General features: G+C 40.8%; 1 protein-coding gene and 1 long non-coding RNA gene across 3 annotated transcripts in view; one reads left to right on the forward strand and one right to left on the reverse strand.

Annotated features, from left to right (window-relative positions):
• Positions 1 to 1,124: 1,124 nt before the first annotated feature.
• LOC147170319 (P2X purinoceptor 3-like) overlaps positions 1,125 to 15,110 on the forward strand; it is a 61,391-nt gene continuing 47,405 nt past the window's right edge. Inside the window, exon 1 of the mRNA XM_086083779.1 lies at positions 1,125 to 1,246. Within this exon, the coding sequence (XP_085939905.1) occupies positions 1,125 to 1,246 (122 nt within the window). The remainder of the gene's footprint in view (positions 1,247 to 15,110) is intronic.
• LOC147170320 (uncharacterized) overlaps positions 8,588 to 15,110 on the reverse strand; it is a 33,318-nt gene continuing 26,795 nt past the window's right edge. For both annotated transcript variants that reach the window (XR_015095866.1, XR_015095865.1), the window contains exons 2-3: positions 9,339 to 9,441; positions 8,588 to 8,747 (exon numbers count right to left, since the gene is read on the reverse strand). This is a non-coding gene — a long non-coding RNA (uncharacterized LOC147170320). The remainder of the gene's footprint in view (positions 8,748 to 9,338; positions 9,442 to 15,110) is intronic.

Genomic DNA, 15,110 nt, shown 5'->3' on the forward strand with positions numbered 1-15,110 from the left:
TTCTAAAATCGAACACTATGGTAAACGATTAACATTAAAATAAAAATGTTTTTAATATTTTAGTAATCCAACGATGTGCGCCACTCGAATGTCTTGTAAATTTGGCATACCTCACGTCAAGCACTTCAAAGAAACATTAAGATTTCATAACATCTATTGTCTTCATAGACAAAGTTTTTTTCCCCCCAGAAAACAAGAGACATAAATCTCCCTGAAAAAACTGTCAAAGATTGGATTGGCAGATTGGAAATAGTCTTTTTTTCTTTTTCCTCAGAAGTTGTTGACTGCACACTCCAAGTATACACAATGGAACACAAAATTAGCATTTCTGTTTGCATTGTTCAAGCACTATTGGATAATATTTGGATAAGTTTGGATTTTTGTCTCTTAAACTGACAGTTGACTGCACAATCCAGTATACTACACAAAATGGCATCTGCAATTCTGCGGTGTTGCATTTTTAATTTAGTGTGATTGGGTAAGTTTGGATTTTTATTTCTTAAAGAGTTTAGGGTTGAATTGAGTTTTGGTTGTGGTTAGGATTAGGCAATCAGTTATGAAGGTAAGGGGTTAGGAAATGCATTGTTTCAATGTGATGTCCGCACTATATTAGGAGCTAGAGTGAATGTGTGCAAGCATACAGCGATTGGGACTATGAGAGCATTACACGGGAGAAAGAAAGTGGAAACGTAATGATGATAATAGCAGATTGATGCAGGTGGTGAGTGGGCCTGGGGGCGGTGTCTTGGACAAGAGTGGGTGAGGGTGAATTATAAGAGAGATTTTGTTGGGGATGGGCACTTGGAGTATCGGCTGGATTCTACTTTGTTCAGGCGAGTTCTCTTCTCAGACTTGAAATGCAGTTTTCTTTAAACTAAAGTTAATGCCATTTTGGGACCAAAAGCTGTAATTGCTAAAGGAATGTGTGCATGCTGCTCCAGTTGTAATCCAGTTAATTAACTATTTAATTTAATACACTCCAGCACCCCCCGTGACCCTTGTGAGAACAAGCGGTTAAGAAAATGGATGGATGGATGGATGGACACACTGAATCATTTGCATGATTGGCGTGTCATTTATCTGTTGTTTCACATTGTGATCATACTTACTTACACAGTACTAGCATGTGGTCCTGCATAACTGACTTCTTCACCTATGAAACCACTAAGTCAGTGGTTGTCAAGAGCTGGACAATTGGCATCATCAACCGAGCTGTCCAACTCCTCATCTTCACTTACTTCATTGGGTGAGTATTAGTCTATTACCCAAAATCCTGTAACTGTTCTATATTGTAAGGCAAGGCAAGTTTATTTGTATAGCACATTTCATACACAAGGCAACTCAATGTGCTTTACACAAGAAAAGACAACACTTATAAGCATCAACAAACACAGTAGTTAAATGTCTCATATTATTCAACTTTTAAACATACTAAAATAGTTCTCAAATGTGTAAAAGACATGTCTGTGACATGCATTCGACAAAATTGACTTTGGATCTGATATTTTTGCTGTCCCTAAATCAGCCAAAAAAAAACGCTCTGTTCAAAAAAGCCTGTTTTAGGGGGGTGTCACTTTTATGTAAATAGCCAGGCCACACCAGGCCATACCCTTCTCTCTCGAAGGGGCAATGATTTCGGTCATGATAGACATGTGCTAATGTTGTGAATGGAAACAACTGGCCATGGGAGCAGAAGAAAAGAGAAATACAAACATGTCTTTTACACATTTGAGAACTATTTTAATATGTGGCAAAGTGGCATAACGTTTTACCATACGAAAAAGTAGCATAACGTTACTACAGAGACTAAGTTGTAGCGTTTGTGATTGTTTAGGCAATGGTTATTATGCCGTAACCGGCAAATTTCCCGCGAAAGTTATTTTGCCGTGAATGTCTCCGATTTGCCGTGAATGCTTGTAGACATTTACAAGCGGTTATAAATAACACAAATGTGCACATTTAGGCCACTGCGCAGTCGCAACGTGCAAGCAGTCTCATCGAGACCACTTAGCGGCCGGTTAGCATCACAAAGTCATGTCAACTAGGTGGCGAGTTGTCAGTCACGGCAAATCAACCACCGCGGATTGTATCTTGACAAAACAATACGCAACCGCTTCATATTATCCAACCACCGTCTGCTTTATCATATCTGACCTCTTGTAACCAAAAAACCTCCACACAACAAATGTGAAAAAAACGCACTAAAAATACACCAGTAATATGGTAGAATGTGCACATCTCTCATTAGAAAGGATAGGAAGTAAGGCTAAATCAAAAATGTTAAACTTACATCTTTCTCGTTTGCAGTCGTGTCACACTGTTGGGACCGATCCATTATGTTTAGACGTGTTGCAAATCCAGCTCTGAGCAGGCTTTCACTAACAAAACAGTCCTTTGAGAAATGGTGTCGGTACATGCCCTTCAAAAATACAATTAATCCACTGTCTTCTCAAAGACTTGGGACGAAGGAAGCAACCACTTTTTCAATGTTTCCCCTCTCCACGGAGCATTTGCGAGCAGGGAGAGAAAAAGAAAGGCGCAGCCAGCTTCTTGAATTTCAGTGGGCGTGACAAACCTTTACCAGAGGTGGTGCCACTAACCCGAGGGGGCTGGGACGAGTGCACTTCCGTGTCTCTTTGACGTCACTAAGTCACGGTAGTTTAATCTGCCCGTTTGAAGCACACATTTTAGAAAGGAGGAGAAAGCTAAAGAAGTCGTGGACGGACTTTTTTCATGCCTGGTTGGATTGTAGACAGGCCGGGGATGCATATTATTGATAGAAAACCCTACTAAAGTGCATTTTCATCCTATGGGACCTTTAACTCTTTGACTGCCATAAACGTTATAAAACGTTTAGCATAAACCTAGGGAAGGGCGCCGAGGACGTTAAAAGACGTCCCCTATGGTTTTTTTTTTTTTTTTTCAAAAACGGGTGCAGGAAAGCCTTGGGCAGCTGTGCTGAAAGAATCAGGCTGATCTGATTAGTCAAAGACTCGTTTTGGCCCCTAGAGGGCAGCGATGACTCTCTTTGCACAAGGTTGGATGGGCCGCCCACCGTGGGCGTCAGTAGAAGACGTGAGGCGGAGCTAGAGTGTTGAGGAGACAATGGCTGATCCAAGCCACAATGGCTTGACCAAGCAACCGGTTACAAGCAGCTCAGCTTGAGCATTTTTTTCAAAGACGGAAAGCATCAATCAATACTAAAAAGCGCATTGATGTCAACGATGATGATGACAACGAGCTCTACGCCAAAGTTGGAAGCTTTGGCGTGACTGTTATGAACACGTAGTAAGCCTCACGGCTAAGCGCGGCTAGCGCGGCTAGCGCTGCTAAGGCCGGAAAACGCGCACAATAGCCGGCCGGGTACTTCTACACAATCGGACATTCGATCGGGCGATGGAGAGTTGGCATCGACCAATGCAGATTGATGATGATGATGAAGATGACTCTACGCCAACGTGACTGTTATGAACACGTAGTAAGCCCCACCGGCAAAGCGCGGCTAGCGCGGCTAGCGCGGCTAGCGCTGCTAAGGCCGGAAAACGCGGAGCTGCACAAGCGGACATTCGATCGGACAATGAAGAGTACCCCGAGTCCAATGCATATTCATCGGAGGAGCGGGTACAGTCTGATCACGGAGAAGACACTGTTTCTGGACTACGATGCCACCATGAATAGAGTGGATAAAATGGATCAGAACATCTCCTACCAACCCGGTATAGCAACTGAAGGACACGGGGAAGCGAGACGTAACACCACCGTAACGTAACCGTAGCATGATCCTGATATTAGACTTGATGACACACTGCAGTATATACTTGCTATTCCCCGGAAAAAAACGGCCGGCAAGAAAGTGGCGCACGCGAAGAGGCAATCTTGTGCAAATGCTGTTGCGTCTCCTTGCACGCAGGAGAGTGTTACAAAAAGAAAAACTGTCGTTGAAACATCCACATATTTGTAAATAGCACCACAGTTGCACACATTTGTAAATAGTTTGCCAAATTGTTGTCAAATTGTTACACTGTTGAATGTAAATAAACGTATTTTGCTATCAAAAAACACTTTTTCATTCTTGGTGGTAGTGTTTTATAGAAGTAAAGCACTATTTAGGTGTTTGTGGCATCATTCATGGACAAAAAGAAGTGTCAAATTCACTAGAATGCATGAAATAATATCGTTTCACTAAAAGCTTGATTTCTCCGTATTTTGGTCCAACACGGGCGAAATTGGGTCAAACTAACCATTTTCTATTGTTGATTACTAAAGAACGGAATAAGGTAGAAACAAACTCTTTTTTTCTGATGAAAGATGAAAGTCCAATCTTTCATTTGGTAGTACGTGTGTTTCCATAGTCCAAACAGAACATTTTCTGTGGACCTTGAAAATCAGTCAAAATGCTTAAATCGGCTGGCACTGGCGGCATCCCTTTTCTGAAAACGTCTGGCAGTCAAAGAGTTAACATTCAGAGCAAAAAATTCTCAATCTGGATTTAAAAGCATTTACACTCGGGGCTGATTTAACTTCTGTTGGCAGCTTATTCCAATCCAATCCAATTCCAAAGTGTGTAGCATAACAGATAAATACAGTTTCACCATGTTTACTTCAAACTCTGGGTTCCACTAGTTGACCCAAGTCTGTAGATCTCAGAGCCATGCTGGATTTGTATTCAATCAGCGTTTCTTAAATATATTCAGGATTCAAAGAGACCAGTAGCAACATTTTTAAATCTATTCTACAGCTGACTGGGAGTCAGTGTAAAGCCTTAAGGACTGGAGTGACACGTTCTCATCTCTTTGTTTTGGTCAGAACTCGAGCTGCAGCGTTCTGAATGAGCTGCAATTGTCTGATGTTCTTTTGAGAGAGTCGAGTCAGAAGACTGTTACAGCAATCGAGTCTGCTGGAGATAAAAGCATGGATAAGCTTCTCTTGGGATCCATTTCACAAAGAATGTTCAACAAACACCAAGACTAACCCTGAACAGCGAGTTGACATGCCCTGAGATAGGAAACTCCGCGTTTTCGGTTCCAGGACAGCTGATTTGAGGTAGTTATATCAATGCAGAGTAGTTTCACCTCGCGTTGCCACTACACTAAAAAGTCCACATCAATGGAGCCCCGATTCGTGGAGTCATCATGGCAACGGGGAAGCGCAGTGCGCGCCGCCCCCCTCTGCTTCCACGTTTTTTTTGTTTGTATTTTACCCCTCTCAACTGAAAACCTTAACGCGATCTTATGGCGAATTTGAACATGTCTTTAGAAAAAAAGTGCAACATTGCAGCGGCTGCCCGTAGGCGGTGTGGGAGAACGTTGCTGCTCGGATGTCGGGACAGTGCATACATTTAAATGTAGTCCTTTGCAATCACAATAATATTACAGGGGAAACCAGTTTAATGGTAATTCATTAATTCATTTAATTTAGGGGCAATCATGCGGGGGAGAAGCACACTTGACCTAAGATGAAATATAAAAACATTATTCAAACGGTTATAAGAAAAACAGAGCGAAACAAACAATATATGCTGTGATGTGAGCGCATGACTACAGCCCTCGTAATGTTGCAAATGTAAGGACGGATTCCGATGTGTATGTAGATGATGGACTGTGATGTGAAACGGTACCGCTCAAAAAGATAACTGTCCAGAAATGACAGCATATCTATGCGCGGTCTGATAACAATCTCACGACGAATATTTAATTCCCTGCGCAATAATGCGTAACTTTCATCAATAGGCTCATTGTCAAAAGTTCATGCCATGTTCGTGACAAAAATAGGCGTATTAACGCAAAAACTCACGGCAGCGGACTTTATGAATGAGGAAATGTGGCGAAAGGAGGCGGGGACAGAGAAAACCTTGAGGTTCATTGTGAAAAACCTGCAACCGACCAGGTTTGGTTCATGGAACATGTTATTACGGTAACTGATCGAGAGCTTAAATTACCTCTTTTTATGATACAGGCTAGAGTTACCTATTTTTCCCTGGTTTCAATTACCTCCCTTTCTGAAACGGAAAACGCAGAGTTTGCCATATTTCAGGGTTTCTTGACCCAGGGTTCTCACTAAACCTGCTTAGTGAAATAGACCCCTGGTCTGCTTGAAGCATGCAGTCCTTCAGTCTGGATATGTTTTTCAGCTGGTAAAAGGCTGTCTTAGTGATTGATTTGATATGATTGCTGAAAGTCAGGTCTGAGTCTATTACACCCCAAGATTTATTGTACATAACAAAAATGTGTTGGGAATTTTGCTATTGTATTTCAGCCTTTGAGCATAAAGATGACATAACAATTCAATTATATAGATACACTCTGCATGATCAATAGAGGGCGGTGATTTTCAACCAACAGACTCCCTAATGGTGCTCCAACACAAGCCCATTTGCCTGGGAAGAAAAATGTGCAAAACACCAGCCAGTCACAATTACTGAAGTTAAAGCTCACATTGGATTCAACTTTTCCACATACTTAAATAGTTCTCAAATCTCATTCGTCAAAATTGACTTTGGATCTAATATTTTTGCTGTCCCTAAATCACTTTTATGTAAATAGCTGCCGCAGGCCACGCCTAGGCCATACCCTTTTCTCTCGAAGGGGCTTGGCTTCGGCTGTGCTAGTCACGTGCTAATGTTTTGAATGCGAAGCAACTCAACAGTCGGCAATGGCGAGCTGAATCAGCGTGGTGCAACCATACCAATTTGAGCCAGAGTCTGACCCAGAGGGAGAGGCTTCGGCAGAAATTCAGACTCAGCGACAGCAGCAGGACATTTCAGAGTGGTAAGATACAAATACTTTGTGTGTACACTGTTACACGTTAGCTTCTGCTAACAGCTTCTTCGCCGCTGTCTCGTTATTACTTCGAGGTCTTTTGGCGAATGAGCATTTTTATAAACAGTGCAGTAACATTATACTTACCTTTCTTCCGTATATTCTTGAAGGCTAATAAAAAAAATTTTTAAAGGGAAAAAAAGTAGAAGTTGTCATCACGGGGCTGTAAATAACCCCAGCAAATACTAAGACTGCTACCAGCGTAAATGCTAAAACTGAAGAGATACTTAACAATCAAACTATGTCACTAGGCCAAAATTATATATATAAAGTCTTGCAACATATTCAGCAGAGCTGTCTTGTCTGTGTCCCGAATATAACATGGTCAAAATTAGAAGGAGTGCCATAGTGCTTAAAATGCTACTTGTTCTGCATCTCAACATTAGACAAATGTCACAAGTCTTAGCCAATTCTGTTTGTGTTGGCAACTTTCATACAGGTGAAATTCTAACTTTTTTCTTCTTTTGATAGGTGCTCCTGTGGAAACTGTAAAACAATGCCCACGGAGCGAGAATATGTATGCTGCTTGGAGATACCACAGGTAGGTAAAGACATACAAAAGGAAATCTAGTTTGTCATGATTATGGTTTATTGCTAAATGAGACATAATTACATTTATACTTTGTAATATCTATTAGGTTAGCAGACGCCTGTGGGAGTTTGAGGGGGACCTCAAATGCATGGTGGATCATTCAGGGTTAAAGCCAGTATGCCTGAATCGGCTCTCCTTGCAGAATGCAAGCCAAATTTATAAGGCAGACTATGGTCCGTTGCGGTTAAAGGGAATGCACTGGTATGTTATGTTTGCTAAATGTTATATTCACAAATTAATAGTTGGCTTAGTTTAGGCTACATATTTCATGACTTTTCATAATTTGGTGGGGACGACTGATTAATTATCATGACGCATTTTTTTTTTTCAATGTACATATTGCATTGCACGCATATCCCTGGTGTCAAATTGATGACAAGGGTAAAAAAGGGTTACAATTCAAATCAAAGATTTTATGGATTACTTCTTCACTTCAGTGGGTATAGGTACAAAAATGTAACTGTAATAAAGTTTGACAAACAGGATATCTTTGTGGTTATATATATATATATATATATATATATATATATATATATATATATATATATATATATATATATATATATATATATATATAAATCATTAGCAAGTAATGTGTATGTAACTAATTGAAAGGGGGTCGTTTCAATGTACACACTCAAACATGTATTGCAATTGAATTATTTACAGATAAATGTGATAATTGCAACACAGTATCCATAGACCATCACTTCAACTGAGGAAACAACATACAGCACAAGAAAACTACAACAATATTGTATGAATAGTGCGAAAGTCCATTGAAGAAGTTGAAGCACTGCAAGAAGATGTTATCAGGGAAGGTCCATGGCAGCAACTCCAAGGTGATGGTCCGCCCCGGATCTTGTCCCGATCAACCAGCGTATAACCTGTAAAGCAGCCTCCAAATCGGTCATTGACACCTAACTCCCTCTTCTAAGCCGTGGAGAAGTGAAGAAAAGAAAGCAGTGGCATTCACCAGACCTACATAATTCAGCCAAATGCAAGAGTATAAAAATGAGTCTTGAGACGATGGTATCAAAGGCAGCGCTAAGTAATACATCGCTGTCAAGTATAGTCTGTAATAAGAAAAAAAGAAAATAATCAAAGATGTCAGAAATTTTAGGTTACACACGTCAAAGTTACAAGCAAGCACAGTTTTATTTACCTGCATAGCATTTCGAGAAAGGGAACTACAACATTCTTCGGGGCAAAGCGAAGGATGACACTATGGAATGCCTTCAAAGTTAAACTATAGTAATGTGGGCTAAGTTTAGCAACATCCTTGATGATCCTTCTGTTTGCCATCACCTTCTCAAGTCTGCAGAAAGCTGTCGTATCTACAACAAATAATAACCATAATTCAAAATTTTATGTTACTTTTTTTTTTTTAAATAACAGTTACATGTAATTCCCCCAAAGTATCACAAAGTGAAGTATTCTTTAAATACAGGGTAATTCAAAGAGAATACATAATTCATACACCATTTATCATGCAATATTTCAAAGACAAAAACAATTTTTATTTAAGTTTTTATTTCATGTTTTACAAGTGATAAATGTGGCCACCACCAGCAGCACGGACAACACATCATGCCGATATGAGAATTCCTCCCATTCCCCTTTATCTGCTTGATGTTGTCTGTGCTGCCGATGGTGGCCACATACTTGTAAAACATGAAATAAAAACTTGAAGGTATACACAACACAATTTTTCAATTTTGAAATATGGCATGATTAATTTGGCACATATATTTTGAATATATATATATATATATATATATATATATAGAGAGAGAGAGAGAGAGAGAGAGAGAGAGAGAGAGAGAGAGAGAGAGAGAGAGAGAGAGAGAGAGAGAGAGAGAGAGAGAGAGAGAGAGAGAGAGAGAGAGAGAGAGAGAGAAATCAGAGAATAAATTTTTTAGCCAAACCTGCAAAAAAACATGTGTTTTTGTCGCTTGTCTTCCTCTTCCAACGCTTCCTCCATATCCATGTGAGCCCTTTTCGACGGTCGCTTTACTGGTGTGGATCAAACTGGAATGGTAATAATAAATTTTTTACTAATAAAAAAACCCCAGCAATGATGATGACATTACCGAATGAACAATACTGAGCTCTTTAAAAAAGGAAACAAATAACTGGAATGGAGCTGCATCATTGGATATACCAACACCAAAATCCTCATCCAATTGAGATACGTTTTAAATTAGGGATGTTCAATATCACTTTTTTGAGACAGATACCGAAAAAAGCTCACAGTTATAAGATTTGTGAATAATGATGAAACTTAGCTATAGGTGGGTTTCATGTGACTCCAGGACACGCGGCCCAACCAAAGATGGGGGCAGGAAGTAATTTGTCCATAGGAAAAAGCTGAGGAAATGCCAAAGTTATGTGCTGTTTATCGCTGTACCAACCGGTCTAATCGAGAAACAAATATAAGCTACTTAAGTGTCCCGAAATTAGTAACCTATAAAGGCGAAAATAAAATAAAAAATTACCTAAAGAAGACGGCAGACCTGGATTAAAAACCTTCGTCTGAAATCCGGAGGAGCTGAGACGGTCAACGGTCGTATATGCAGTGATCACTTTGTTAAAGGTAAGGCTACAGTAATGATCCTACTTACATAGCTGAATAAAACTCTAAACAGGCCAATGTGGTATAACTGGAAACTTATTTCACTGTGATATTACTATGTGGAGTTTGTTCTACAGTTTGTGTGTCCATCAAGTTTATTTTAGTTAACTAAAACTAACAAAAAAAAATTCAAAAAACTATTTCGTTAAAGAAATTTAATTTTTTTTAAATGCTTTTTAAAAAAACAAAAACTAACTGAAACTACATTTTATGTTGACAAAACTAGCTATAATTATAGCAAAAATGTCCTTTAATTTATTAATTGGTAATAAATTGAATGCATGAGCCTTTGGGCATGATTTTAAGTAGATTTATTTTGATATTAACTGGATTAAGGACATTTGAAAGTGTGTCACACAAAAGTGACGTCATCTAGCAGCAGCCAATAGAAAAGCACCTTCAGATGACATTGCTCCCATGGTGTTTTTTAAATATTGCGCACAAGTAATTTTTTTTAAAACTAAAACTCATACTGAAACCAACTAAAACTAAACTAAAATTAAGCATTTATGAAATAACAAAAAATAATAAAAACTAACAGAACCACCTTGAAAACTCATTAAAACTAACTAAATTTAAAAACCTAAACTCAAAACTAAATAAAAACTAACTAAAATGAAAAATTCCAAAACTATAATAACCCTGGTGTCCATGCTAGGTGGCTGGGTCTTTGTTTTTTAGCAATGCTAGCTACGTTAGCTATCACGAAGAGTGGTTCTTGAATTGAGGTCCTTCTTCCTGGAAGGTGTTAGAAAACGATTATTTGTTTTCCCGTGTTCACAATGTTGATTATCAAACTCAGACAATGAGATCGGTGAAATCAGGATTTATTTTCACATAAGCTTATGGATACATGAAGTCGCAGCCAAACGCCGCCATTGTTCCCCCGCATGTGTGTCGCTCCTCCTCCGAGCGAATCACTAGTATCCTCCCCTGACTTTTCAAACCCCTCCCCGTCTTCTTCGTCCAATCCTCAGCCGTTCTTCTCCTTCCCAGACAGTCACATGATACATCAATACACTCACCAAACTTCCCCCTCCTACAATGATTTTGTTTTCAGAGCAGACCTAGATGTCCCCTCCCACTCCCACAATGATGTTATGCAGAGATCAGATAAGAATTTGAGTTGTTTTTCAAAGCAGACCTGCTGGCCCCAGTTTAAACAAAGAGATCTAATTAACACATTCGCTCTGCTCTCAGTACTGTGAAGAGAAAAAAAACCCTCTTGCTCAACTGGTTTTGTAAAGACAAAGGAATCTATTTAACACATTCGCTTCACACCCCCACCTCACCTTAAATTCTCCCACAGAGACATACTGAGTAAATTAAAGCAATTTTGTCCACTTCTAAATAGTAATATTATAAATCAAACAGTTGTAATTAAATTAATTCATTTCAAAGGCCACAACATACTGATAGAAATATATACTTATACTTAAGCATTCATTCACAAGACGTCTACATAATTACAGAACGGAGATACATTACTGATGAGTCTCTGTTTGACCGTTTAAGTCTTTTAAAGAAGAACGCAACAGGAAGTCAGACTCTTGCTCCACCCCTCACTAAGATTTGAAATCGGCGCTCAAGGGGGTGTTGCCTGGAGGACCGTTGGGTTGCGAATGGGAAGAGGGTTGGGCATGGTCTGGCTGTGATTGACAGCAGCAACTCACTAAGAAGCCGTTTAAGGAGGCGTGTACGAGAATGAGCCGGTGGGTGGCGGGGGCGACTACGTCATGAAGAACAAGTGACGTAGTATGTATCGTCTCGTGTAATATAAGAACAAACAGCCAAATTGTGTTTATCTCAGTGTTTAATCTTAAGATGGCACCAAACACACGTTTTTTGCCCCCAAATCAAACTTTAAACAAACATGTACTAATATGTAAAAATAATGACCAGGACATGTAAACAGCATTTGTAGATACCAGTTTATACAGTTTATCAGCAAATAAAGTTGATTAAGTGTTGAGTTATGCTTTAAGACCAGTTGTAAAAGTTAGCCAGCTCGCTTGTAGCCTGACGCCAGTGGTACTTTTGTGTACGTTTGAGTTGAGAATGATTCTGAATCACATTTAACTCACCCGAGCAAAAACATGACGGCAGTCATTTAGTGCTTCTAAATTCCGAGTTCGCTGACCCAACCACACAAGAAATAGTTGTAAGGCTCCAGGCTTTTATACGCCTTCATTTGGCTAGCGGTGTAGTACAATGTCTGGAGAACGAGGTCGTTTGTGTTGTTGATTGCCTCCACACCAGGGAATCTCTTTTTGTGAGAGTGTAAGGATCATATCCGACATATTTTACTATTTTTAGAGCGTATCGGCTACGTCCGGGCTCACCCAATGATTTTGCATAGTCACTTTCCATCATTTTCAATAGGTGTTCCCTACTTCCTGACCCCCAGTTGAATTTTGCGCGCCGCCGGAATCACGTAATTGCAACCCTCCTATATTCTAATGCTAATTGCTAAAAAAAACAAGGCGAAAAGTTACAATATTTGGTGTTGGGCATGATCAACATCTTAAGGCTTTTCTGACACAATTTTAACTAGATCCCTCGAACGGGCTCGGCACAATAGATAAAAATGTAAAGTATGACATTTATTTTCACCACTAAGTGGCGCTACATGTATAACCGAATATTATCACATAGATGTTTTCAGGCCACGGCTTAATAGATGCATGAGAAGTTTGGGATTTTTGGGAGCTTGTACAGCGGAGTTATTGAGCATTTCTTCTTTTTTGATGAAGGAAATATTAAAGGCAAAATTTGAGGCCCCGCCCCCGTCATATAGTATTTCAAAAAGTCAAAAATTTTCCCCCAGTTGTTGTCCCAGGTCTTGAGATAATACATGCCAAGTTAGAAGTAAATCGGATGAAAACTGTTGGCAAAAAGAATGACCACAGTGGATGTGCAAAAATGGGACAAAATTGGACATTCAAAAATTCATAGCTCACTTCCTGTACATTTTAGGATATGGCTTCCACTGACTTTTTTGTGCGTCTCGGGGCGCTTCACGTGCCTGTCGATTTCTCTAGACCTCGGTCAAACGTGCCACAATTGGTGCATATTTGTCCATGCTAGGGGGCGCTATATGTTGTTATGTTGTTATAATATCGAATTTTTCGCCGAGCCCGAGGAGTATGCAAAGTTTGGTGAGTTTTCGTAAATGTTTAGGTCCCCAAAAATGAGATCGTTTACAAAGAAGAAGAAGAAGACGATTTTTGATTTTGAAAAAATACATTTATTTGCCGCTCTTATTTACATTCTTTTCCTAACACACAGCTCTGCAAGAGCAATTAAATAAATAGATAAAAAAATAAAAAAGCTTTTACATCAAAACATCACTAAAACATAGCGCCTCCTCATTCACGTCGCACAGTGCCCCGTTAACAGTCCACATCTCACAAAACCTATCCAAATCTCCTGCTCTCTTGTAAAAACTAAAATCAATAAAGAGTCTGGACTTTATCAACTTTTTACACAGAACTGTAGGATCGACTTCTGCCCCATCGTCAACTTTCCTTTTTCGGGACAACCACACACCCATCTTGGCCTGGCTCAAAACAAAGTTTAAAACCCGGCTTTCCCTCTTGATCTGGCCCTTGTGGTTAGAACCATAAATAAAAGAGTGCTTGTGAAAAGCTACTTTACATTGAGTAAAAACCCTATCAACCAAATCAAAAACACATCGCAAACGCTCGCACTGATAGAAACAGTGAAATACTGTTTCTCTGTGTCCACAGAAGGGGCAGGTATCCGCAACGGCTGGATTTATCGCGGATATATAGGAGTTCACGGCCACGATGCCGTGGAGGATCCGCCACTGAACATCGCCGTGTTTCCTGACCACTGGGGCCTTGTATAAGGTGCCCCAAGTTGGCTTCAGTTTATCGTCTATAACTCTCCTCCACGGAGTGTCCAAGCGTCCGTTAAGTTTGTTTTTGTGTAAGGTCTTGACCATTGTTCGGTAAAATTGTTTTCCAGGAGCGGCTCCCAACGAAACTGCTGGAATGTTCTCCAGCAGGGGTCCGCCGCAGTCACCCAAGTCTGGATGCAGGCCGATGTGGGGGAAGCCATCCTCCGTGTTTGGAGTTAGGGAACCACTGCCATACAGACTGAGGAGGGAGCGCTCATGTCCAGCCAGTCTTCTTTTCCAGTGGTTCAGCAGCTGGTTGACGACCCTCAAGGAATGTAGCCCCAGAATGGAGGCCAGCGGAGCGGGCTCCTCGAGACTGGGACCGGTCAGCTCCACCACTGCCAAGCGTTGCGACCCCTGCAGCTTGAAGGGTCTTGGACAGAGTCGCTCCCCCCCAGCTAGGGTAGTCCAGTAGGGTTCCCTGTTGGACAGGTTCTTGCATGAGCCAGTACAGTGAGTCGGCCTGCTCCGCCCGCTGTTTCTTCAGGAAGTTCTAGACTTTGAAAGCACTCCAATAAAAACAAGGCAGAGAAGCTGTGCTCATGCGTGACAAGTCCATTAAAAACAAACTAAAATCCAGCCCACATAAACCTAAACGCTGCAGGGTGCATCGGGCTAATGGTCTCCACAGAACATCCTTGGGGCCAGTCAGGAGCCTTTGTATAAACTGGAGTCTAAAAGCAGCGCCCCTACTGGCCAAATGCACCAAGCCCTGCCCCCCCCCCCCCCCTCTTCTTTAGGGAGGAAAAGGATGCTCTGGAACCCAGTGCCTCCTGCCCCCCCAAAAGAAATCAATTAAAATGCGCTCAACTCTTCCAGGAGAGAGGCTGGAGGGTCCAAGACCATTAGTTTGTGCCACAAGGAAGACGAAACTAAGTTGTTGACGATGAGGGTTCTGCCCCTGTAAGACATTTTCTGGCAGCAACCATTTCCACCGTTTTAACCTCCCCCTCACCGTCTCCAACACATTATCCCAGTTTTTCTTTTTGTAGGTCTCATCCCCCAAAACTATGCCCAGATATTTAAAACCCCCAATTTTCCATGCCAGTTCGCCCGGCAATTTGAGCTTGTCCTTCAGCCCCTCTCCCACCATGAGAGCCTCGCTCTTCCCCCAGTTCACTCGCGAAGATGAAATAAAACCAA

The sequence above is a fragment of the Leptonotus elevatus genome, chromosome 8 (assembly GCF_054856555.1).
Source record: "Leptonotus elevatus isolate MCC_2025b chromosome 8, RoL_Lele_1.0, whole genome shotgun sequence".
NCBI classification, from domain to species: domain Eukaryota; kingdom Metazoa; phylum Chordata; class Actinopteri; order Syngnathiformes; family Syngnathidae; genus Leptonotus; species Leptonotus elevatus.